Source organism: Armigeres subalbatus, chromosome 2 (assembly GCF_024139115.2).
Source record: "Armigeres subalbatus isolate Guangzhou_Male chromosome 2, GZ_Asu_2, whole genome shotgun sequence".
In the NCBI taxonomy this organism is placed as follows: domain Eukaryota; kingdom Metazoa; phylum Arthropoda; class Insecta; order Diptera; family Culicidae; genus Armigeres; species Armigeres subalbatus.
Window position 1 is genome coordinate 116658801 of NC_085140.1, and position 24589 is coordinate 116683389.

Genomic DNA, 24589 nt, shown 5'->3' on the forward strand with positions numbered 1-24589 from the left:
TTGGTTTCGCCGACGACATTGATATCATGGCGTAACTTTGAGAGGATGGAGAAGCCTACATCAGACTGAAAAGCGAAGCTAAACGGATTGGACTAGTCATCAACACGTCGAAGACGAAGTACATGATAGGAAGAGGCTCAAGAGAGGTCAATGTGAGCCACCACCACGAGTTTCTATCGGTGGTGACGAAATCGAGGTGGTTGAAGAATTCGTGTACTTGGGCTCACTGGTGACCGCCGATAACGATACCAGCAGAGAAATTCGGAGACACATAGTGGCTGGAAATCGTACGTACTTTGGACTCCAAGACGCTCCGATCGAATAGAGTTCGCCGCCAACTGACTATCTACATAACGCTTATAAGACCGGTTCTCTGGACCGAAGCCCTGGACGATGCTCGTGGAGGACCAACGCGGGAGTTTTCGAAAGGAAAGTGCTGCTACCATCTATGGTGGGGTGCAGATGGCGGACGGTACGTGAAGGAGGCAGATGAACCACGAGTTGCATCCGCTGTTGGGAGAACCATCCATCGTTCACACCGCGAAAATCGGAAGACTGCGGTGGGGCACGTTGCCAGAATGTCGGACAGTAATCCGGTGAAATGGTTCTCAACAACGATCCGACAGGAACAAGAAGGCGAGGTGCACAGCGGGCAAGGTGGATCGATCAGGTGGAGGACGATTTGTGGATCCTCGCAGACTACGTGGTTGGCGAAGTGCAGCCATGGACCGAGCTGGACCGAACTCCACAAAGCTACAATCGCTGGACGAGATGGCAAATTAGTAACAAAGGCATGTTCCATGCGATGCAAAATGGCATCAAACGATGAAGGGTGTGTAACTCCTAAAATCACTTTTAAACGCAATGGCCGATCGTGATCTAATTAAAAAGCGATCAACCTAGCATTGTCCATCGTGGGATGAAATATTATTGTTTAGTTTATAGTTATAGGTCAGGTGCGTAGACTTACATCGGGAATAGCGTTGTCTGTTATCCAATACAGCGTACCAGCATGGTACAAGGCACTTGAGGACAGGTACCGTGATGTGCCCTAATTTCGCGCGCGCCTTAACTGCGCTCAAATCATTTTTTTGCCTTTCTCGTACCTAAGTTGTACCGAAAGGTATCATTCACTCCGCAAACGAACTTTTTTATAGAAGCCTCTGACACCATATATTATATACCAATCGACTCAAGCTCGACAGAGCTGAGCACATATCTGTCTGTCCGTGATGTATGTGACAAATTTGTTGTGAACCTACTTTTCACGAAAAAATTTGAAAAACAAACTTGGTTTAGTACACCAAATAAAATTATTTCAATTTGATCACCCATCAACCGCCATATTCGCTTGTGCTTAGCACAGCGACGAAGAACATGACCCAAGTAAACAAATGATTTTACTGTACAAAATCGGCTACTTTTTGGAAATATTTGTATCCATTATGCTCTCTAGATATTTTATTCGTCATTACTATTGAAAAGTGTAAATTTTAGTATTTTGTGTTTATTTAGACTTGCTTTATGCGAAAATAGGTATAGGAGTAATTATGGTGCCTAATTTCGTTTATTGTTGTTGCGTAGTTTCATTTGCAACATTCTAATGAAACAAAAGCAATGTAGGGGGAATGACGGCTTTGGCAGGTTTTGTTCTATTATTGGCAGGGGTTTTTTATGACTGACTATGCTCAAATTTGGCCTAAGCATTCTTTGCATATCAAAGAATATTGTGGTAAAAATTCATAAAATTTGGTCGACAAAACCCCTGCCAATAATAGAACAAAACCTCTCATCTTTCCCTAATACCTGAGACAGTTTTACACTGAATAGAACCCGAAAAGTTCATTCCCATACGCTTTTTATCTAATTTTCAGGCGGATAACCACCGACATCGACTAATGTTGACTTGAAAAATCTTATAGATCAGTGCCTGCAATAGCTATCAAATCCGATGTGTAAAATGATGCTAAACTTAAGATAAAACTACAGCAGCTTTTTCGATAATGTATATAATATTGAAGATGTCTTGTATAAAACACATATTTGAAGATGTCCTATGTAAGAGATAGCGGAATTTAAGACTTTCTTTCATGACGTCTCGAAAATTTAAACTTTTTTATACACCAGCTAAACATTGCTCATACAATGCCTTTTTTCTTAAAATATGGTTCATATTTCAGAAGCAAACGATATTTTAGGAATTATGACTTGTGTCAACTGAAATGCATAAAATAAAATGTAAGCAAAGCTCCAGGGTCGAAATATAGGCACATACCATTTCGACTAAAGAATGGGTCACTGACGGCTGTCTGATACCGTTATACTAATGACACACTGGTGGCACCGACAAACCGACGGGCCTCTCGAATTCCAAAATTGGCAAATAAATTTAACGATGTTTTACTTGCAGTGTAGTAACTCGTTCTGTCACTGCTGACATAAGTGATCATTTGACAAAAGAAGTCAAGAAAGAGAGAAGGAAAAATGCGCGAGAATCGACCAGCTGTTCGGTGTAAACATCATATGCACGCTTTGCGTAATCTACACAGCGATGTTAATTAAAATAAACCCAAATTAAAAATCTCTTCACAATGCTATATAATCGACAGTAAAAATCTTTTACCATCGTTTTTAGCTTAAAAAATAATTCTAGCATGAATATATTGATATTTATGATAAACATTATCAGATGGAATGTAATCCCGAATATTGATTATGATTCGATAGCTGATAAAATTCATTAGTGAGTGCATGCTCGAGTTTGCCCGCACACATGTGAGAGCTGTTGTGTAAATCATCGAACAGATGGAGTTAGTGGAATAAATTGCCACGAATTTTGAAGAATTGTATATGAGAAGGCACGTCGGTTTGTCGGTGCTGGTGGTATAAGTACCATGGTACAATAATCTTGAAACGAGTACCATACCTATTATTATCTTTATTAAAGATAATCTTGGAATAATTTTCTTGTCCTCTTGTACCATGGTACAAGTACCACAAGTGTGTCCTTAGTATTATCTGCATATTTTGAACAATGGATGCATGCTTCTATTGGTTAATTGATTATATTTCATCAAACCAATAACGATATTCAATTCCAAACATGAGCGAAGTTAGGAACACTTTTGCGCGAAATTAGGAACTATCCTATTTTCTTGCGAGAAATAAGAGCATACAACAGTCTCGGATTCATACTCCATTTTTTTTAAATAGTGGCAAAATTTGCAAAGTAACATTTTTTGAGAACCTAGAATCCTTCTACTACGTGATGCAGTAGCAAATGTTTCCAAATGGCCACTACATGTTTTTTAATGAACGTTTTAACTTTGTCAGATCTTAAGTGCGCGAAATTAGGGTACTTCACGGTACAATGTCAATAAATTGATTAGAGTACACCGGCTGATGTGTCTACGGATCGCAAGCGCATAGACATACTTCTGGAGGTAGATGTGGAGTGCTTTAACGAAAAGGTACAAGTGCGACGTGTCAAGAAAGCTCAAATGGCAAAGAGCATGGGATACCGCAGTCAAAGGTCGTTGGACTCACAGACGGATGTATCGCGTTGGGTCGATAGAAAGCATGGGCAGTTTAACTTCCACCTTACACAGGTGTTATCTGAACATGGCTGTTTCAAGAAGTTTTTGCGGGTCTTCCACGAATGGCTGAATCACATAAGGCTGAAAACTCGTAAGGCTGAACACGAAAGGCTGAAAAGTAAAAATCTCACATAAGGCTGAAATAACAAAAGGCTGAAACTCGAAAGGCTGAAAAATCGTGAGAAAAATATTAGTGGAAGAATTCACATTTTGACGTTAAAAGGAGCACAAACTAAAATGATACCAACCTTCTTGTGACTTTTTGTTGTCTTTCAATTTATATACAGAATTCTTATATTGTAGTCTATACAGCTCATAAAATTTTTGAGGTTACTGTCGTCAGGGGGTGACAATGGGTCTTGGGGGTGAGAATGGGTCACTGAATGAATGCTTGTGGAATAGATTGAATGTATCTGAGGGCAAGAAGACTAAAATATAAGAGACCTTTTTGGACGATTTCTCTCTACGACCTCCAGACTGCCGGTGAGAGCGATGACCCATTCTCACCCCCCAGACCCATTGTCCTCCTGATGGCGGTAACATAGAAGGGAACAAGACTTAATTGTTCTTGGTTCTTGTATTTAGTTTTTGATTCTTGCTAGATTGATTTCTATTTTTTTATTTATTCTTCTCTCTTCTTCCTTCTTCTTTTTCCTTTTTGCCTTTCTCGTTTTTTATTCTTCCTTCTTTCTTGCAACTCCTGTTTTCTTCTTCCTCCATTTTCCTTCCTTTTTCCTTCTTCTTTCTGTTTTCTTCATTCTTGTTTTTTCTTCTTTCTTCCTTCTTCATTCTTCCATCTTTATCCTTCCTTCTTCCTTGTTTCTTCTTGCATCACCGTTATTTCTTCTTTCATCTTTATCTTATCTTCTAGGTTCTTTCTTCAATCTTTCATCTTTTTTCCTTCTTCCGTCTTCTTTCTCTCTCCTTCCGTCTTCTGCCTTCTGCTTTTCTCCTTCCTTTGTCTCTGTGAAATTTTTATTCTTTATTCTTTATTCTCTATTTTCCATTCTCTATTCTCTATTCTCTATTCTTCATTTTTCATTCTTCATTCTTCATTCTTCATGCATCATTCTTTATTCGTTATCCTTTTATTCTTTATTATTTATTTTTTTATTCTAATTTATTCATTATTCTCTATTCTTTATCAATTATTCACTATCCAACCACTCAACATAGTTGGTACAACATATCGTATAGTTGGGATTCATTTCATCCATCAATTTCAGCCTTTCGATACGTTTCAGCCTTCTGATACTTTCAGCCTTTTGAGACTTTTAGCCTTTCAGGATTTCAGCCTTTTGAGTTCAGCCTTATGAGCATTCAGCCTTATGTGTTTCAGCCTTTCGTAGGACACCCGTTTTTGCATATGTTCGGGTTCGCAGAATCTACGAAATGCCCGGAATGCATAGGCGAGATGAAATCGGCGGAACACGTGATGTGTGCATGTCCGCGTTTCGATATTGAGCGAAACGACATGCTGCTTGTCAACGGTATGGCTTTGACACCGGACAAGAGGATGTGCCGGGATGAGGATATTTGGAATGCGGTGAACGCAGCAGCTCAATAGATTGTTGAAGCTGCAGCGATGGTGGCGTTTTGAACATGTAGAAACCTTTGATGCTGTGAACCCCTTGTTCACCCCGGCAACCAACATGCCGCGGGTGGGCTGCGGGGACTACAGTATGTAAATATAGAGGTCATTGCGGTTCATGCGCGGTGGTTGTTGTCGGGCTGCTCGTCTCCTACGTGAGATTATGATACGGATCGCTAGATTGCTATCAGAGCTTGCGATCGACAGGTGGTGAGGTTACCACCCTTGAAGTCGATGTTGTGTGTAATAACGTCGAGTGCGTTAGCAAAGGCGTAAGCGTTCTCAATAGTCCCCCCTTATGTATTGCTTAATTTCGGGCCGGGTGATAAGGACTGGTGAAAGGGTTTTGGTTATAGTAGGTCGGATGAGCCCATTCTTACACTACCTACCTGAGCTAACCTCCTCAGGTGTCTGTTTACAGACTTCCCTTGCCCAATCAAAATTGATCAGGTTTTACTGCCCATTATCGCATATTTGTAATACTCGCCTTTTTGTTCATTTTGTAAAAAACCTATGAATCGTTCAGAAAGCTCAATTTGCTGCATCTAATCCCACAACAGTAAAATAGGCTTTACTATCTTGCTTATCTGTGGTAAGCTGGAAATGATAGTTTGTAGGGAGAATTGACAAGCGATTTACAAAATCAACCAAAATGCAAGTGTTACAAATATGCGATCATGGGCAGTATTATAGCTAGGGGAACTGTTCCGATTTCCATCTCACTGGACATATATTCATCTCATCGCAAAACAAAGAAATACAGCACCAATCTTGTCGCTTCTTTTTGCTGACCCGCGTGCTCACTGATGAAAAAAATCACAAAAATAAGAAACAAACCAAATTCCTTTTCATTGCTTTCATTTGATGGGATGGAAAAAGGAGCTATGGGATGGAGTGCCGAACCGTTCCCCTACATACATCCTATTCGAGCAACTAAACCCTAGAAAAAAAATTCGGATATCTTAAATGTGTAAACACTTTGTATTATTTTGTTACCACTTTTTTATTGTACCATTTGTGTTACTCCAAGAAATGGCTTTTATTCCACTAAAGTGAAAACTTCAGCAAAACAAATCACATGATTCAGAGTTTTTTTTAGTACATACTAATTGCTGCAAGGAATGGGGTTAGTTAGTACACTATTTCCAAACTACATAGGAGATTCAATGTGTGGATTACAGTGCTATTCAAAACGGATTGAACCTTATCGTTAGAATACGTAAAAAAAACCCAAACTACCCACTAATGAGCAACTGGTTGATAATTTTGCTGCTTTCCACACATTTGTCAATGTTTTCGTGTGAATTTCAAAATCTGTAAGTTTCGTATTTTTTACTTAATTTATTTCCTATTATTCACACATCCAACCACCACTTCCATTTCACATCATACATCTATTAAATTCACAGTAGATCCCTCGCGTCAACGCAGGGCAGCCTCCACACAAATTATAATAAATACAAATTTGCGAATTGGTTCTCATTCGAGAAAAGTGGAACACAGAAATAATTTCTGATTTTTTTGTTTTGTTTGGTGGATTTTATGTACTACCATTATCACATTTATATAATCAATCGCATCGAGGATAGTAAAAAAAGAAGAAAAGGTAAAAACCCAACTCGCAGCTACATGAAAGTGCAAATTCTTACATTCTTTGTTTTGAATCAGTACCTGCTAATAACAATCAATTAAATAAATAGGACGTCCTTAATCCTAGATACTTCGTTTGCTAGGTTTTGTATCATGTTCACAGGTAAAACTAAGTAATCACACTTGTTCTATGGATTAGATGGTGTCAATAAAATAATTATGAGATAAGAATGAATTCAAGGGATGATTAACTTAAAAGACCTAATTCATCGCAACTGCAGGTGGGGGGAATGCAAATGCTTGTCCAGGTTGTGGCAGAGCACCACCGAACGACGGGTACGCGGCAGGAGCGGCCTGCGTACTTCTGGCGTATCCGCCAAAGGACGCTCCACCGTTAGCATTTTGGGACGGAGGTGCAGATGTGTAAGGTTTGTACGATCCGTAACCATTGCTTGTTGGACCACTGTTTCCGCCGGAAGAGCCACCGTTCTGGTAATTACCCTTATTGTAATTGTTCCCACCGTTTGAACTGGACGAGAATGATGGAGGTGCGTTGGCCGGAGCAGAGAATCGACTCGGACGGGCTCCCGATGGTGGTCCAGATCCATTGGGCATTCGGTTCTGATCACGTTGCTGGTAGCCACCGTTCTGAGCCGGTTTCGAACCGTACTTGTCACCGCCAGCATCCCCGCGCGGTCCGCCGAATTTGTTTCCGTTGTTCATGCCACCGCCGCCGAAACGGTTGCCTCCATCGTTGCGCTGTCCACCGAAGCCTCCGTCGCGTGGTGGCCTGTTCTGCTGACCTCCGTAGCGGTTTCCGTACCTGTTGTGACGTTGTCCGTGTCTGTTCATGCCCGGTTTGGCCATTTCAGCTAGCTTAGGGTTGATAACCTGTAGATTGTAGCAGAAAAGGGGAAATCAGTTTTGAACAAGTACATAAAAGTTTGAATCAGAGTAATCGGTATGGACGATGTGCAATTTGCACAACTCTCGTTTACCAAGAACTCTGAAGCAGGTAAAACTAAACAAAATAAAAACGAATGATCTTACCTGATTGGCCTCCCGAAGGACGTTGATGAGGTCGCCGGCCTTGTTTGCGTTGGAATTGGTGAACAGCGTGTATGCGGTGCCGGTATTGTTAGAACGGCCGGTTCTACCAATACGGTGGACGTAATCTTCTGAGTTTGACGGGTAGTCGTAATTGATTACAAACTTCACGTCTTCGACATCTCAATGCGGGATCAGGGGACGGGCATTAGCATGTAACGTACATGAAGAGCGTGTTATTACGACGCAGACGGAAAATCGACTAATTGATTTTCGAAAACATCGACAAAAGGCGGCTTCCGCGAATGGCAAAAACGGAAGCCACGAGAGGGAAAATATGACTTTTGCATCACAATTGGGATAATATTCAAACGTTCTTTAAAACAGATTTCACCACTTAAGAGATCCATTTGATGAGAATTCAGCTTCCATCCGCAAGTTATGTGATATTAAGCTTGGGCGTTTACCGACTGACTCCGATTTGTATATGATACGCGAGCAAAATTTTAACTTTACGCCATCACACTATGCTTATAACAGATGAAACGGTTTCTTCATCAATGAGTTATTTTTTCTCAATGTGCTTTTGATTATTGTTCGGTTTCAGATAATTATTCTACTTATTGGCTAATAATCAAATTCACTGTCTGTTTTAAGAGTACATTCAATTACGAGCTTTTGTTCAGTCAAATCAAATGTGGCCGCGAGATCATTATGGTCGAAGAAATTTAATTTTGGTATTTTCCTTACATTTCACTCACTTCAGGGTTGGGTTAAAGCTAGTTAAGGCAACTTTTCAAAGCTTTTTGGTTAAAGTATCATAAGCAGAATTTTAGTAGGGTATAAATTTTGAAAAAGAAGGTTTCATACTGTTAAGAATTATCAATTAGACCAAGGCAAAATTGTGTTAACAGGGGCCAGAAGTAAATTTTCTACTTATCATTTTTTTTTTACTGTATTCCTCCAATATTTTTTGAACGTAAATTAAAATTTTAATTTCCAAAAAGAATAAATCCAAGCCACTTTAGAATAAGGCGTAATTATATAGGGCAACAGTAAAATGCACTGTTTACGAATAAAGAAGATCTATTTTCACAGTATTCTTGAGTTTTTGCCATAAATTTTTAGAATAGCATCTAGCAAAAAAAATCAATTTTCACTAACTTTAATGCGAATTCTTTGTTACTTGCCAAAGAATGGCTTACTATGAAAGTGAAGAATACCGCCGAAAACCTGTTGTAATTTAACCTATTATAAATCATAATAATTGATTGGAATCATCTGGCCCCTGGTTTACGACAAAAATGTTTAGTAATGATTAAGCTCTCTGCTGTACCCATTTTTTTAGAATCAAGCTAAAAATGACATTAGAAAAGCAAGGGAAATACCATACACAGAATTTTGTCTTTACGCGATTTCCTTTTCTCAATGTTAATGACATTAAGCTTTTAACCGCATCAATACCACCAGACTTTTTTAACAAGTTGCATAGATTCGGTGGTAAATTGGAGTCGCATGATTAAACTATAATCGAAAATGTCGCGTAAATACACATTTCTATGTATTTAGGAAAGCTTTGTCTTCCGTTCAATGCACTGTTTATAATTCTTGCCTATTTGAATCTAGTGAATGAAACATAATTCAACAGCAATAGCCTTTTCCGTGCAATCCCTGGGACGCGAGAAGGATTCACACTTGCTGGGGGGTCGATGTGAAGTATGTTGTGAATCTGCGTAAAGCTGAGGATCAAGACAAGCTCATTTCGGGTGACGTGCCCCTGTGGCAGCACGAGGCCAAGCAATCTAGAAGAAATGGCACGTCACCGCCTAGACCTTGTCGGGGAACTGGACAGTGAAACGTCCTCTCGAGCATGATTCGAGATTGCCGATTGGTTGAAAAGTTATTGCTTCGATAGATAAATCAAATACACCCTGCAATGCCAACTGCCTTCATATTTGTTGTTTTACGTGAAAAGCTCAAGACAAAATTACCAAGCTTTTCAAAACACATTCATCACCAGCAAACTGCTAATGCTCACAAGAATAGAAATGATTCACAGTTTATATCTTTCCTGGTATTCACTATTAATAAGAAATGTAATAAGAGACCTGATTTATCCAGAATGCTGCGTCAACGATGTCCAATGATGTTATAGCAAGTGCTATCCTGTAAAGAAAGATTCAAAAAGGGATTAAACAATTTCGCGCAACTTCCTCCTGGTGCGCTCAATTGCAAAAACTGCAAAGAAATAAATTCATGGGTCGTGAATACAGGAAATACATAAATCCATCTCTTTCTCGATCGATACGGAATGGCATCTCAGTACGAACAAATACTGAAGGATTTCGTCACAGGTGGTGTACTCAGAAACTGATTCTCCTCGAAATGTTAATCTCTTTCGGACGATCTCGGCCGAGTGAGAACAATTGACTGACAAAACTTTGTAGGCGAATAAGTATCCCAGGAATTGGTTGATTTGGTGTAGCATTGGGTAACATTTTGTGATTTCGAGTCGATCAACGGTGAATGTGTGAGCGGGTGTGCCGTTTGCAACAAACTTGAATGATCATAAGACAAGTCTACCGAAACATCAGTACCCAGCCGGGCTTTCATCCGCCGACGACTCGCGAGTCGCTCGAACGACAAGCCGATCGAGGACCAGAACACTTACCAAGTCCACGTGCAGCGACGTCAGTGGCCACCAGAATACCCTGGCGTCCATTTCGGAATGCATTCAGAACGTAATCGCGCTCTTGCTGCGATTTGTCGCCATGAATTGACACGGCTCTCCAACCGTTACGGTTGATGTTGCGGGTGATATCGTCCACCCGCCGTTTTGTTTCGACGAAGATAATCGTCTTTGTCTCATTCTCCGCAGAGATTTCCGTCAGCAGCTTCGCGAGCTTCTGAGTCCTTCTCGTAGTCCTCGCAAACATCAACAATTTGCAAAATGTTATGATTTGCAGACAAATTCAGCGATCCAATGTTGATCTGAATGTAATCGTTCAAAAATTCTTCTGCCAGGTTGCGAACTTCTTTGGGCCATGTGGCGGACCACATGAGCACTTGGCGATCGGGACGGATCTGTCCCATGATTTTACGAATTTGTGGTTCAAAACCCATATCAAGCATGCGGTCAGCTTCATCAAGCACCAGATAGGTGCACCGACGCAGGTTAGTTATTCCTCGTTCGAGGAAATCAATCAAACGACCAGGTGTGGCAATGACAATTTCCGCACCACGTTCCAAATCACGGATTTGCGGTCCCTTCGGGCTCCTCCAAACACGCAGGTATTGTTTGCGTTGATTCGCTGTCCGAAATCCGTGGCAACCTGTTGAATTTGTTGAGCCAGCTCACGCGTTGGTGCCAGTACAAGTGCGATCGGACCTTCTCCGCGACGAAGCTGATCCTGATGCGTAAGATGCACCAATGCTGGGGCAATGTAAGCCAGCGTTTTTCCCGAGCCTGTTTGAGCGATTCCCACCATGTCACGCCCACTTAGGGCAATTGGCATGCCCTGAGCCTGGATAGCCGTGGGTTTGGCGAAGCCTTGCTTGTTCGCTTCCTCCAGGATGTAGTCCGGTAGACCACCGTGATCAAATTCCATACTGGGCCGGGGAATGTTCTTGCCTTTGAGCGTGATTTCCAGTTTGTCCAGGTATCCCTTCACTTCGCCCTCCGAGAGGTTGGTAATAAAATCCGATGGTTTGTAGAAGTCCTTCTCGAACGGGGTCAGCTCTTCGTTTGTCCACTTTAGCGTGCGCAGCGAGGCACCGTTGTTGGCTTGCCGATCGCCGCCAAATCCACCACCTCGATTGCCGCCAAAACCACCGCCTCCACCCATTCCGCCACGGGATCCACCCGAGTTGCGATCGCCACCGCGGAAGCCACCTCCATTCATGGAACGGCCACCACCCTGGTTGCCTCCTCGGAATCCTCCGGACGATTGCTGACGATTGCCGTACCTGCCGTAAACGGGGGGAATAAATTTGAAAGGATTAATGTGCAGCCAAAAGCAGTGGAGGAGCGGAGATTCGATTTGCTTACAGCTCGGAAGGAAGTAAAAAATATCCATATAATTTTCAAAAGCATTTCCTCCCCAAATGTATGCGATACTAAATAAGCATATTATTAAATTAATGATTTCGTGTGTGTTACTTCTACGTGAAGTTAAACGATTTACAATGATATGGAAATGCTAATATCATCTTCCAAACTTGGACGTACATGTTCATGATAGCATTAGAGGCGAAAGTATAGAATTGATAGTTCCGTTAGGATACGGCAGGCATGAAGAATGTTTTTATAGAAGTCGATTTGAAAGCGAGCGGAGGGCAAATATTTGTGATGGCATATATCGCACGACCTTCCTTCTGCCAAGCTCCCGTATGAAGGGGGAGGGAAGAATATCAGTGTGGAAGCTGATATATCTCCACTTGCAAAAGGAAGGTGGTTTGACTTAACTCATATGCCATCGCGTGCGGAAGAGATTTGCTATTGACGAGTACTGTCTCCAAATTTCTAATATGACATCAGCATTTTAGTCGAATAGGATTTTATTGCACAGTTCTTGTTTTCTCATTGCGTCCGTCTCGTCACGCAACCAACTTGGCTGCCTCGGAAAGAACAAAGCAGAGAAAGGCACTGCTGCTGTACCGTCGACCAATAACAGCTGAATTGATGGATGCCCCCACCAAGGGTAGTACACTAAATTAATGATTTCGTGTGTGTTACTTCTACGTGAAGTTAAACGATTTACAATGATATGGAAATGCTAATATCATCTTCCAAACTTGGACGTACATGTTCATGATAGCATTAGAGGCGAAAGTATAGAATTGATAGTTCCGTTAGGATACGGCAGGCATGAAGAATGTTTTTATAGAAGTCGATTTGAAAGCCAGTGGAGATATATCAGCTTCCACACTGATATTCTTCCCTCCCCCTTCATACGGGAGCTTGGCAGAAGGAAGGTCGTGCGATATGTGCCATCACAAATATTGCCCTCCGCTCGCCTTCAAATCGACTTCTATAAAAACATTCTTCATGCCTGCCGTATCCTAACGGAAGCATATTATGTTACATTTTTGTCCAAAATGGAATTTTCGTATATTCTGAATCCTCGTCCAAAAACACTAATGAATCGCCTGCTTTGAACGTGCTTACAGCGGCACACTAGGAGTTAACTTTCTGAAATCAGTATGGCGAAAGGCATCTAAGGTTCGATTTCTCAAAATTAAGCACTTTCATCAAAAAAATATTTGGTAGGCATGGTAGCGGACACCTTCCTACATAATCGGTACCAAATAGTTGTTCATGAAAAGTTTCTTGTTTTGAGAAAACCCGCGTTAGATGACTTTCGCCATACAAATTTCTGGCGGTTAACTCTTGCTGGCTATTTTGCGCATATACTATAGCGCCTGGATGTGACAGCGGCGAGTAGAAAATCAGCCACTGCCAATAATTCATTCTGACATCTCAGATTCTGACGAAAAAAAAACCAATTAAACCCCCAGTGGTATGGTAATGAAGCTTTTCTTGATACCATCTGTTGAATTTGACTTACACGGAAACTTCTACCACCTGGAAAATTCCTGGAATTATCAAAGAATTCCTGACACAATTAGGGAAATTTCAAACATATCCCAAAAACACGCCTGCATCTAAGACATGAGATGCAACGTCTAGAACAGACTACAAAAAAATCATTAGAAAACACTACATTTATTATAGTTGTTTGCAGTACACATGTTTGAAGTATGTAGTGTAGTAAAGACTCTTTTGTCTTGAATACATTGTTTATCAATAAATGCCTAGCTAGCTAAATATAAGCGTGGCTACTACAACTCAGGTGAAAAAAACTTTTCCTTGCCCCACTGTAGGGGAGGACGGGGCAAGATCGCCACCTTGGGCAAGATGAGCAGCCTTTAATTTTACCGCTTGTATGCCTTTTTCTCTAAATAGGGAAAAGTGGGGCAAGATCGTCATATGGGGCAATGGGGCAAGACTGTCAACGTTGATTATGACTTAAGTGACCATTATTCAGTAATATCCCGATTTTATCACCCCCTGGTGAATTCTGGGGTGATGAAACAGGGTATGTGACAAAATTGGAAAACAATTATTTTCATTTTTATTTTATTCATTCCACAAATATGAATCATTTTATGCCTTGGAAAGGCCAAATGCGTGAACGGTACCCGTTATTTCTTGCCGAAATTGCTTACAGAATATTTCCCAGGTACTCAGAAGTCGTTCATAATAAACTACAGGCGGTGAAAGTTATTTCATGAAAATCAATGTTATTTTTGGTATTATTTACGAAAATAAAAAGAATGACAAATTTTTTTGGGGTGACAAAATCGGGTCGAAAACGTGACAAAATCGGGTCGAAAACGTGATAAAATCGGGGGTAGACAAAATCGGGGAGTGACAAAATCGGATCAACACTGTATTTCCATTATTATTACGAGGGATGGTGATCAATAATGTAAAATGGCTATACAACTGAAAAACGCACTTTGGCAACTTCACTTGTTCTTGAAATATTGATGTAGTTACGCAATAAATCAAAATTACTTTTTTTCAGCACAAATTTATATTTACCAAGGCATTCATATAACTATAGCCTATCTACATTAATAATTTGAAAAGATTCACAGTAATTATGATCGATAGGATATAAATCGTTGGATATATGTCGACTTGGGGCGGTCTTGCCAACTGTATTAGGATCATGGTCATCTCCAGGATTAATAGTCGCCAACCCTTAAAAGCATTTAAAAAATCATCGAAATAGTTTCTGCCTGAATAAAAGACGACTTAAACAATGGATAAGGTATTATCGTTTATAGTAAAAATTAGCTTTAGGGAATTCAGATATTGCCGTAGAGCCGTTGAACGTAGAACAAAAGGCCCCAGCTGGTGAGATATTTTTTAAGGCGATATAGAGCACAGCACGCATCGGCTTCCAAGGTGCTTTTTATGCTTTTGCTGCTCATTTGTCATGTTGTTAACATCACTCAATATGCGAACAATGAATCGCCTGCTTTGAGCGTGCTTACAGCGGCACACACTAGGAGTTAACTTTTTGAAATCAGTATGGCGAAAGGCTTCTAAGGTTCGATTTCTCAAAATTAAGCACCTTAATCAAAAAAATATTTGGTTGGCGTAATAGCAGACACATTCTTCATAACCAGTACCAAATAGTTTTTCATCAAAAGTCCCTTATTTTGAGAAAACCCGTGTTAGATGTCTTTCGCCATACAATCAACTTTCGCTCGTTGGGCTAAACTCGTAGCCCATGTAGTGAAAGACTTTCGTTAGTTGGGCTGAGATTTCATCTGTCAAATCAGCGAATACAATAGAAATTCAGAGCTGCCAACTGCGAAGAAGAAAAAAAAAACTGCCGTCGATGTCATAATTTGACGTCCACCTTCGTTTTAAGTAGGCTACAGCCCAACTAACGGGCGCCCAACTAAATCGTTGCCCATCTAAGATAGCCCAACGAGTGAAATTTGACTGTACAAATATCTGGCGGTTAACTCATGGTGTCCATTTGCGCATATACGATAGCGCCTGGATGTGGAAGCGGCGGATAGAAATTCTTAATCGCGATGTCCTTTAAATGTATCTAGTTTGAGTGTATTCATTTTTTAATGATTTATGCACAAGGTTTTCTTAATCAGCTTTGCAGTTTTAGGATATTTTTATTTATTTTCGTATGATATGCGGAAAGCTTAGAAAACGTTTAAGGGGCAAGGCAGAGTAAACGCGACGTGCGATGTGACGCGACGCGACAGTGCAATTTGACAGCTTGTTGATTATGATATTACTTTGTAATCTTCACAAGTATACGTATTTCGACTTGAACAGTGAAGACGTCTTTAATCTCTCAAGTCGAGTCAACTATGAGACACTGCTCAAAGTTTACAAAGTGATGGGAATAAATGGAATAGTTCGTCTTATGACAAGCGAAATCTAATAAGTTTGTTTTATTTGATTCTTTTTTATTTTTTTATTTTCCACCCCCTTCTCCACTGGAAAAGCACAACTTTGAGGCAAGTCATACAGAATAATGTGCAATAACGTTTATTATGGGTTCGAACTTATTCGGAAAATCTTCGCTTGTGTGTAAAAATAGCTCCTTTTTATAACAAAAATTTATATAATTAATTTTTAGACATAGATTTAATTCGACTCACATCTCTCTATATAAAAATGAGTTTACATTTCCTTTGATGCAATATAACTCACGAACGGATGGGCTGTTTTCTTCACCAATCGATTCGTGTTGGGATCAGCTGTGTTCATATCTACAAAAAGTTTGCAAATTTGACGGGGAAAATTGAAAAATTGTCAAAATACAACATTAGGGCCAGTTGAGAGAAAACCCAATGTGATCGCACAAAAAAATAACTAGAGTGCAGTGCTGCGATGAACTCAAAAATTGACAGTTAGAATGCAAAATAATACAACCCCGAGCAAGATCGGGTACGTCCAACTAGTAGTTTATAAATCTGATACCCAAGAATATTTTCAAAGCCTAAAGATTTCTTTTAGGACTTTAAAAAGCCTAAAAAAAGTTCAAGCTAAAGCTAAAAGGAATATCCAAAGTTTATGCAGTTTCAAATGTTTAAATTGTCATCAAAATATATATTGGAAAATTCTTAAGCATTTATCTGAGCAGATGTCGATAGACCATTCATTTTACTCCTTAGGGAAACATTAGTTTTTATTTCTGCAGCTCGGCAAAAATCCGCGCAGCGGTGTGCCCAGCTAAATGAATACTGATATCCCGGCAAAAATTATGTGATTTTCAGCAACTTTGACAGAAATCTTGGCAAGTCCTTTGCAGTATTGTCGGCGTAGCACCAAATTAGAATTCGGAAGTCTGGACTTCCGAACCGAACTTTTCTTCCGAAGTTTTATCTGTCAAACTAATTACAGTCAAACCTCCATGAGTCGATGTTCTATGACTCGCTATCGACTCATGGAAGCAAATTTTGCTATGTTGAAAAATATTTTCTAGGTTACTGCGATGCTCCCTTCAAACAGCTTCCCAGGGATTTTCTATTCCATATCTCGATATTTCCATGAGTCGATGGTCCCTTCAATATCGACTCATGGAGGTTTGACTGTATTGCGTTGTTTAGCGCATCTTTAGCGAATTTAAAATTCCAAAGTTGGGTAAGTTGCCTGTATCTGGAGAAAAATTCAACTTCGGTATAAAAAGTGTATTAGTTTTATTCCGGATAGGCAATATCAATTAGAGATGAGAATTTCTCCATTTTGATTCAAAAATAAATATTTTAGTTTTATTTTTCAAACTATATAAGTGTTTGTTATAAAAAAAAGCTGAAAAATTGTTTGTTTTTGGGTATGCACTAATGAGCATTAGAGCAAGCCCTCGCTCACTAATGATTTCCCCGAAACAACAGGAAATGTATTTAAAATTAAAAAGACCAATCTGAATATTCAACAGTTTAAAATCTCTCTTTTAAAAACTGTTAAACTCTACACTTTAACAATTAATGGAGTGTAGAGTTTAACAATTTTCAAAAGAGGTTTGAAACTCAGCAGAGTCAGTTATTGACTTTGTGAATAATTTAGATTCACAATCCGCTGTGCCCAATCCTGCTTGCATTACTATATCATAATTTACCAATTACCATTATCAATCATAAACTGTGACACGAAAACCCTTCAATGAATCGCCTGCTTTGAGCGTGCTTACAGCGGCACACTTGGAGTTAACTTTCTGAAATCAGTATGGCGAAAGGCATCTAAGGCTCGATTTCTCAAAATTAAGCATCTAAATCGAAAAAATATTTGGTAGGCGTAGTAGCGGACACCTTCCTACATAACCGATACCAAATAGTTTTTAATGAAAAGTTCCTAATTCTGAGAAAACCCGCGTTAGATGACTTTCGCCATACAAATTTCTGGCGGTTAACTCTTGCTGGCTATTTTGCGCATATACTATAGCGCCTGGAAGTAACAGCGGCGAGTAGAAAATCAGCCACTGCCAATAATTCATTAATCGCTGTTGAAAATCTAATGACAACACCGAGATTCACAGCGAATCTGGAGTCTCGAAGAAGCTCCGAACAGCGTTCGGGCCAAAAAGTACTAAGTAGTTTCCTAAATTCGTCATTTCATGTTCGTCATGAATAAAGCATCTTTCGACGGATGAAGTTTCGAATTTTTAAACATTTTTTCTCATTCCACGACGATGCTCACGAAACATAGTCAGAATAGTTAAAAATAGTGACTTTTTTCGAGAAAAAGTGACTTTAGTGACTTGAGGTCGAAAAAAGAGACTTTTTAGTGACTGACCCGAAAAAAGTGACCAAGTCAATAAAAAGTGACCCGCTACCAGGCCTGGCTGATTGTTATTATTTTACGTGAGTCGCGTCGCGTCGCATCGCACGTCGCGTTTACTCTGGCTTGCCCCTAAGGGTGAAGCCAGAGTAAACGCGACGAGCGATGCGACGCGACGCGACAGTGCAATTTGACAGCCTGTTGATAATGATTGTTATTCTTTTACGTGAGTCGCGTCGCGTCGCATCGCTCGTCGCGTTTACTCTGGCTTGCCCCTAAGGCTGCTTGACATGTCATTCAGAATGGCTGCCTTGCGGTTTACCAATACAGTTAAACAATAAGCCGACCCACCCACCCCATCCACCCCGATATGCACCGAGAAATTTTATTAAAATCTCGCGCTTAGTTTCATAGGGGCGTAACTGTATCGATCGATTTCTCTTTGTCGATGTTTTCTTTTTATTATTGAACCGAATTGCGCTAGTTTGTCGATGATTTAAAGATTTTGTGTGATAAATGATGATTGTATCTTGCACCAGAATCAATAATCACGGTTGTAGCTTTCGAAACAATTGAGTTGTTAACAAAATATAAAATCGATTAAGAGAAATCGATCAATACATTCACACCCCTATTAGAGATGTCGTAAAATCCCGATTAATCGATTAGTTACTAATCGATTACTCTTGATTCTTGTCGATTATTGAATCGATTAAGCATTGTATAGTAATCGATTCAAAATTAAACGATTATCGCAACGATGAATCGATTAATCGAAATAATCAATTAATTTTCGACACCCTTATGATGTCGTAAAATTCTGATTAATCGATTAGTAACTAATCGATTACTCACGATTCCTCTCGATTATTGAATCGATTAATCGTTGGGTAATAATCGATTCAAAATTAATCGATTATCACAACGATGAATCGATTAATCGAAGTAATCTATTAATTTGCGACATCTCTAACCCCTATAAAACAAAGCGCGAGAAATATTAATTACATAACCTCACCATCTTCTCACTCAGAAAAGTAAATCTGGACTTAGTTCGAAGTTCAATCTATGCGGCGGTATGATGATATTATCACATAGCGCTAATTTAGAGAAGATATATAAGCAAGTGAGTAAGGTGAAAAAAATCCTAGTGTTCTAAATTTGTAATAGAAAGGAATTGCCAATTAATGTGTTAAGCACTTTATTTATCTGAAAATCAATAAATCTTATGCCGTTTGAAAAAAAAACACAAGACAAAACCTGTTGACCAGGGTATGCAGAAATCGCTCTCATTAGATAACGAACACCGATAAAAGAGACAATAAACTGTTTCTAAAATTACAAGTCATGAAAGCAAGTTTATTATCAAACTTGTATGCAAGTGCGAAAAAAACAAAATCGGATAGGCAGTCCCCACCGAGAAGTGATGATATCTCGCTCATTTTACGTTGGACACATACTTTGTTGCTCAGCTGTGTAAAGCAAGTTGAACTGCATCATCAGGACCAGTTCCTCTCAGTCTCTCAGTCAGAACAGGAATGTATAATTCTTCAAACAATCTGATTTTTAAACTTGGTACAATTAATAAACCAGAAAGCTATCACACTTTGCTAACATATAATGGCAATGAAAGTGATTGGCATTTGATATCTGAAAAAAATATTTTTTGTACTTGACATTTTATAAAGACAAGTTTACCGAAAAACTTTACTTTACTACTTTACCGAAAAAAAATATTATAGAAAACATACGATGCAATGAGGAATGAGGAAATATGTTTGTAATACATGAAGATTTACTATTTAAGAATTCAGACATGAGACATGAGTGGCTACACCGAAAATGCAGATCATTATGCTTGGTGACACGCGCTTATGCTGTGTCACGGTAGAGAGTGACATTCGAATTAGTTGATTTAAAAGTATAAGATTGTTAATTAAAAGTAGAACCATATATTCTAGAACACAAGTGGCACTGTAGTCAGTAACAGTATTTTTCTTCCAAATTATGCTTAAACAAGCTGAACCTGCCTGTTTATGATGCACTATTGTTGTAGGGAACGTTTCATTTCATCAACAACATTAGTTTGACATTTATTTTATAGTACCGGTCCTTCGGCTGCTAGGCGAATGCAAACTAGATGTTGGTCACGCGTACAGGAGCGACACTAGCAATCTGGCACCCAAAGTACCGGTACTACAAGTGTCCAACCGATGTTGGTGATGAAACTAAACATGCACTTTAACATGATACATGATATCTCGCTTAACAATTGATTAGGGCCTACAATGTAAAGTACACAAATTCAATTTTAACACCCTTCGATAGTATCCTCTAATAGCTACTAATAGTATAAAAATGTTCCGCATTCACATAAATTACTTAGAAAAAACTAATTTTTGAAAAACTAAAATTTGATTTTTGGGCCTACAACGTGTTACATATTTTCAAAATATGTGTAGGTCCACCCTAAAAAACGACCGTCTGGGTTAAGCCTTCTCCAACTTCGGCCCGACAACTGGAATTTTTTCCGAAACTTCATCGTCCCGACCTCGGAGATAATTTCCCCTCCCGAAAAGCCTTATCCGGTGTTTACTTTCAAAAAATGCCATAAACAAAGGGTCTATGAATGACAAGCGAATGCAGAATGACTTATCAAGAAGGCCTATTCCGGAGAAAAAATGAAAATAGACCTAAAATTTTATTTTAACAATTTCGACACATTTTTGCATGTTTTTGATGCAATTAAGCTTATGTGCTTTTAGGAGTTTTTGCTGCTTAAAATATCATAAACCTGGAAAATAGGAATAGAAATTGTGATGCATTTTTTTCGAACGGCATTTTCTCAATGTTTACGTTTTGGCTGTAGGCCCTATTCAAATGTTACGCGAGATATATGGCCTATTAAATCTTGTTGAAGCATTATTTGGCAAAATGCTTTATGGAACGTACACACGGTCAAGCAGTTTGACTAACATTGACTCCACCTCTCGTTTATTCAAACATCCATCAAGTTTCACCAACAGCGGCACGAACAATCAATTTATTCGACCAACAATATCACACACGAACGACCGAAGTGCCAACTCGAGCACCAACCAACAAAAAATATATGGGGGTTTGTGCAACTTCACTACAAATGCTCAAACAGGTTCGGCGAACCTTGACTCCGCCCCCGACAACTCAAACCAAAATCAAACCGTTTTATTTTTTTCCAACCGAGCCGCCAACTGTCAAATGGTTGTTCGAACAACTGCACACTCGTTCAAACAAAGCAGCAACCAAAGCGTTTTCTTGGGGGCGGAGTCAATGCTCGTCAAACTGCTTGACTGGTGTGTACGCTGCATTAAATGGCTACAGCCCCACTAGCGTTCTAGACTAAACTGTGCCCCATCTCAAGACGTTGAGGACTCAAGGAGGGAATATTAACCAAATTAGCTAAACTGAAAACCAAAATTACTAAAAAGTGGGTTGTTTTTACTCAAAGCCTTGCTTTGGGCCAACATACCAAATTTGAGTAAAATAACTTTCCTAGCACTAGGTAGTTTGCGTTTAATCACATGTAAACAATTTACTCAAAGCAAAGTATAATTTGCCCAAAAAGGACTTTGATCAATTCAAAAAAATGGGCTATTGGGCCAAACAACTTCGGAAGGGGTTTGCTTCCCGCTCTAGCTTTACAACAATCATGGGAAAGAAAAAGAAAACTATGTATCCAAATTTTGTATTTGTCAAGGCAACTACCGAGGCAACGACTTACACTTAAATATATGCATAAAACAAAATCGTATACATTTCATTTGCCACATATGTAGATTTCAAAACTAACCCTTTTTATTAACTTACGAACACTTTTAGATTTTTTTTTTCATTTAAGCAACAAAATGAATACAGTCAAACCTCCATGAGTCGATGTTCTATGACTCGATATCGACTCATGGAAGCAAATTATGCTATATTGAAAAATATTTTCTGGGTTACTGTGATGATCCCTTGAAACAGCTTCCCAAGGATTTTCTATTCCACATCTCGATATTTCCATGAGTCGATGGTCCCTTCAATATCGACTCATGGAGGTTTGACTGTATTGTATTTTTGAATGGATTTTCACCAAAACCATTTTTTTTCTACGCTTTAATACACCCCCTAATATATTAGCTACCACAGCACTATTGAGTCTCAATAAGCACTAATCGTAACGCGCACGACAAAATGCCTCCTACCCAACCAACGCTCCACTTCCTGCCCAGCAACAACACCGCTCCAATTTCAACCTATTCGGTATTGAGCGTTCGTGGGTATTTATCTAACAGCTACCCGATGAGTGCTGTGCTGAGATTGCAAAAAATGAAAAGAAAAACTTTATGTACCTATACTACAGTAGTGGGATCATTGCTATTCACTGTGGAACAAAACCAAATAAATGAAACATTTAAATCAAAGAGTTTAACATTTTCCGAAAATCTCTCAATTTAAAAAACTAAACAAAACAGCCCTGAAGCCATCTTTCGATGCATGTATTACTAATCAATAGGCAGACATGGCTTGGACATAATGATGGACTTCCTGGATTTCATCCCACTGTGCTACCCTTTCGAATGCACAGCAATGAAAGCGGTTAATAGTGCTCACGATGTTGTACTGAGCGGAGCAATAAATCTTGCCTTTGTTGCAGCAGTTAAATAGCAGGAAGGCAGCAGCTAGGTACTACTGCACAGGCGCATTATTTCCCCCCACCCAATCGATTCGTGGAATTTTCCAGCTGAGGAAACTGGAAAATTCGTTTTCAGCACTTGCAGCTATGGAAGTTTCTAGCAACCAATAGATCAGCTGCGAAAATGAATTAAATGTTCAGTATTCAATTAAAATATGATTTAGAAACTAACTTTTTCGCAACATAGGTAATAAAAACTTTGAAAATGCTTTTAAATTCCATCAACAAATGGCTGGCAACGACACAGCCGGCAGCCATCTTGCAAGAGTGAAAATTTTCTATCATTACACCCCACAAACAAAAATCCACTTTTTCTCGCGAACCAACATTTTTCCTGCATGGAAAATTATCACAAACGCTACTCGTTGGGTTTACTTACATTTTTTCACTAGTTTTGGGAGGGTCCTTGCGGAAACTTTTCTGCAGAATAAAGCGATTAGCGGAGCAACGTGGATTTCCTGTCCAAACACTTCGGGTGATTCACTCAAACTGCACCGACTGTTGGGCGCCGACGATGCAGCTTGGTCCGTTTTCTGGACGATACGGTCACTCAAAGCAGTGCTGGCAATTTTCATTAAATGTAAGAACTTAGGCTTTGGTCCGATTCACCAATTAAAATCAAATTAAACTTAAAAATGACAATTCAATAATTTTCAAATAACCTTGCTTGCAGAGCAAGATTATTTTTGACAGATATTGAATCATTTTTGATAGATGTTTTGTTGCAATATGATAAAACAAAGGTGTGGAGGAAGTGGACGTTTGCTAGTATTAGTAAACTGTAAAATGAAAACAAAATTTGAGGGGAAGTATGTTACGTCACAAAGTCTCATCCTGATGACCAATGCACAGGGAAACCCTATTTTATTTTATTTTTCAGCCAAAACGTGAAAAAATATATCTTTAGCAGAAGCAAAATTAAAGCAACACTAACAAACACAAGCTAACTATGTAAAATTGTAGTAATTTTAACCCTCTCCCGCCCATGGTGTCTGTGGTGCACCATCAAATTTTGCACCTTCTAACCTTCATCGAATTGTTTCAACAACAAAAAGAATATTGGACACATCTTTATGGTTCCATTAGACTGGAAATATAATCAATTTTGAGTACAAATAGTGAAACTATTGAAAACAATCAATTAACTATTGATTTACAATCAAAAACTTTTTTTTTCGTTTTCCACTAATTTTGGCTATGCCAAATAACTCCTTCCTATTGAAATCTTTGAAAAAAGTCGTGGGCGGGAAAGGGTTAAGCTCAATTCACACATTTTTCAGTAACATGCAGAGCCTCAGCAAAAGTTGTTCAACCACACTCCATAATAAATTGCGAAGACGTGTAGTTTAGTTTGCTGTAGTATAGACCTGTGCAGGAGTTCATCAAATTCACTCACCCGATGGATTTTGACATTTGAGCGGGTCGTCTTCTCGAACAAAAGTTCATTTTGCGTTCATTATGCGACCCGCTCAAACGTCATAATTTCTTGGGGGAGTTCATTTTGCGTTAGTCTATTTACACATTGGAATTTTGAAATTCTCATGCACCTAAGTTCAGCCTATTCATGCGATGCTCGATATCCTCAAATATCCGCGGTATCCTAAAAAAGACAATTGAATGTTAACAGGAAAATGATCTGTTCTTACCACGAAATGTGTTTTTTCATGTTGTTGTTGAAACAACAAAATCCTGGTTACCTATAGAAACGGTGGTACCAAACGAAGAGC

The 24589-nt window shown here is 39.3% G+C and overlaps 1 protein-coding gene across 1 annotated transcript; it reads right to left on the reverse strand.

Annotated features, from left to right (window-relative positions):
* Positions 1–6165: 6165 nt before the first annotated feature.
* Positions 6166–23398, reverse strand: LOC134210702 (uncharacterized). Its single transcript, XM_062686928.1, is given in 6 exon segments — positions 6166–7668; positions 7828–8006; positions 10496–10733; positions 10735–11099; positions 11102–11790; positions 23242–23398. Coding segments are annotated over 6 exon segments (2103 nt in total). The 5' UTR covers positions 23244–23398; the 3' UTR covers positions 6166–7038.
* Between the last annotated feature and the right edge of the window lie 1191 nt (positions 23399–24589).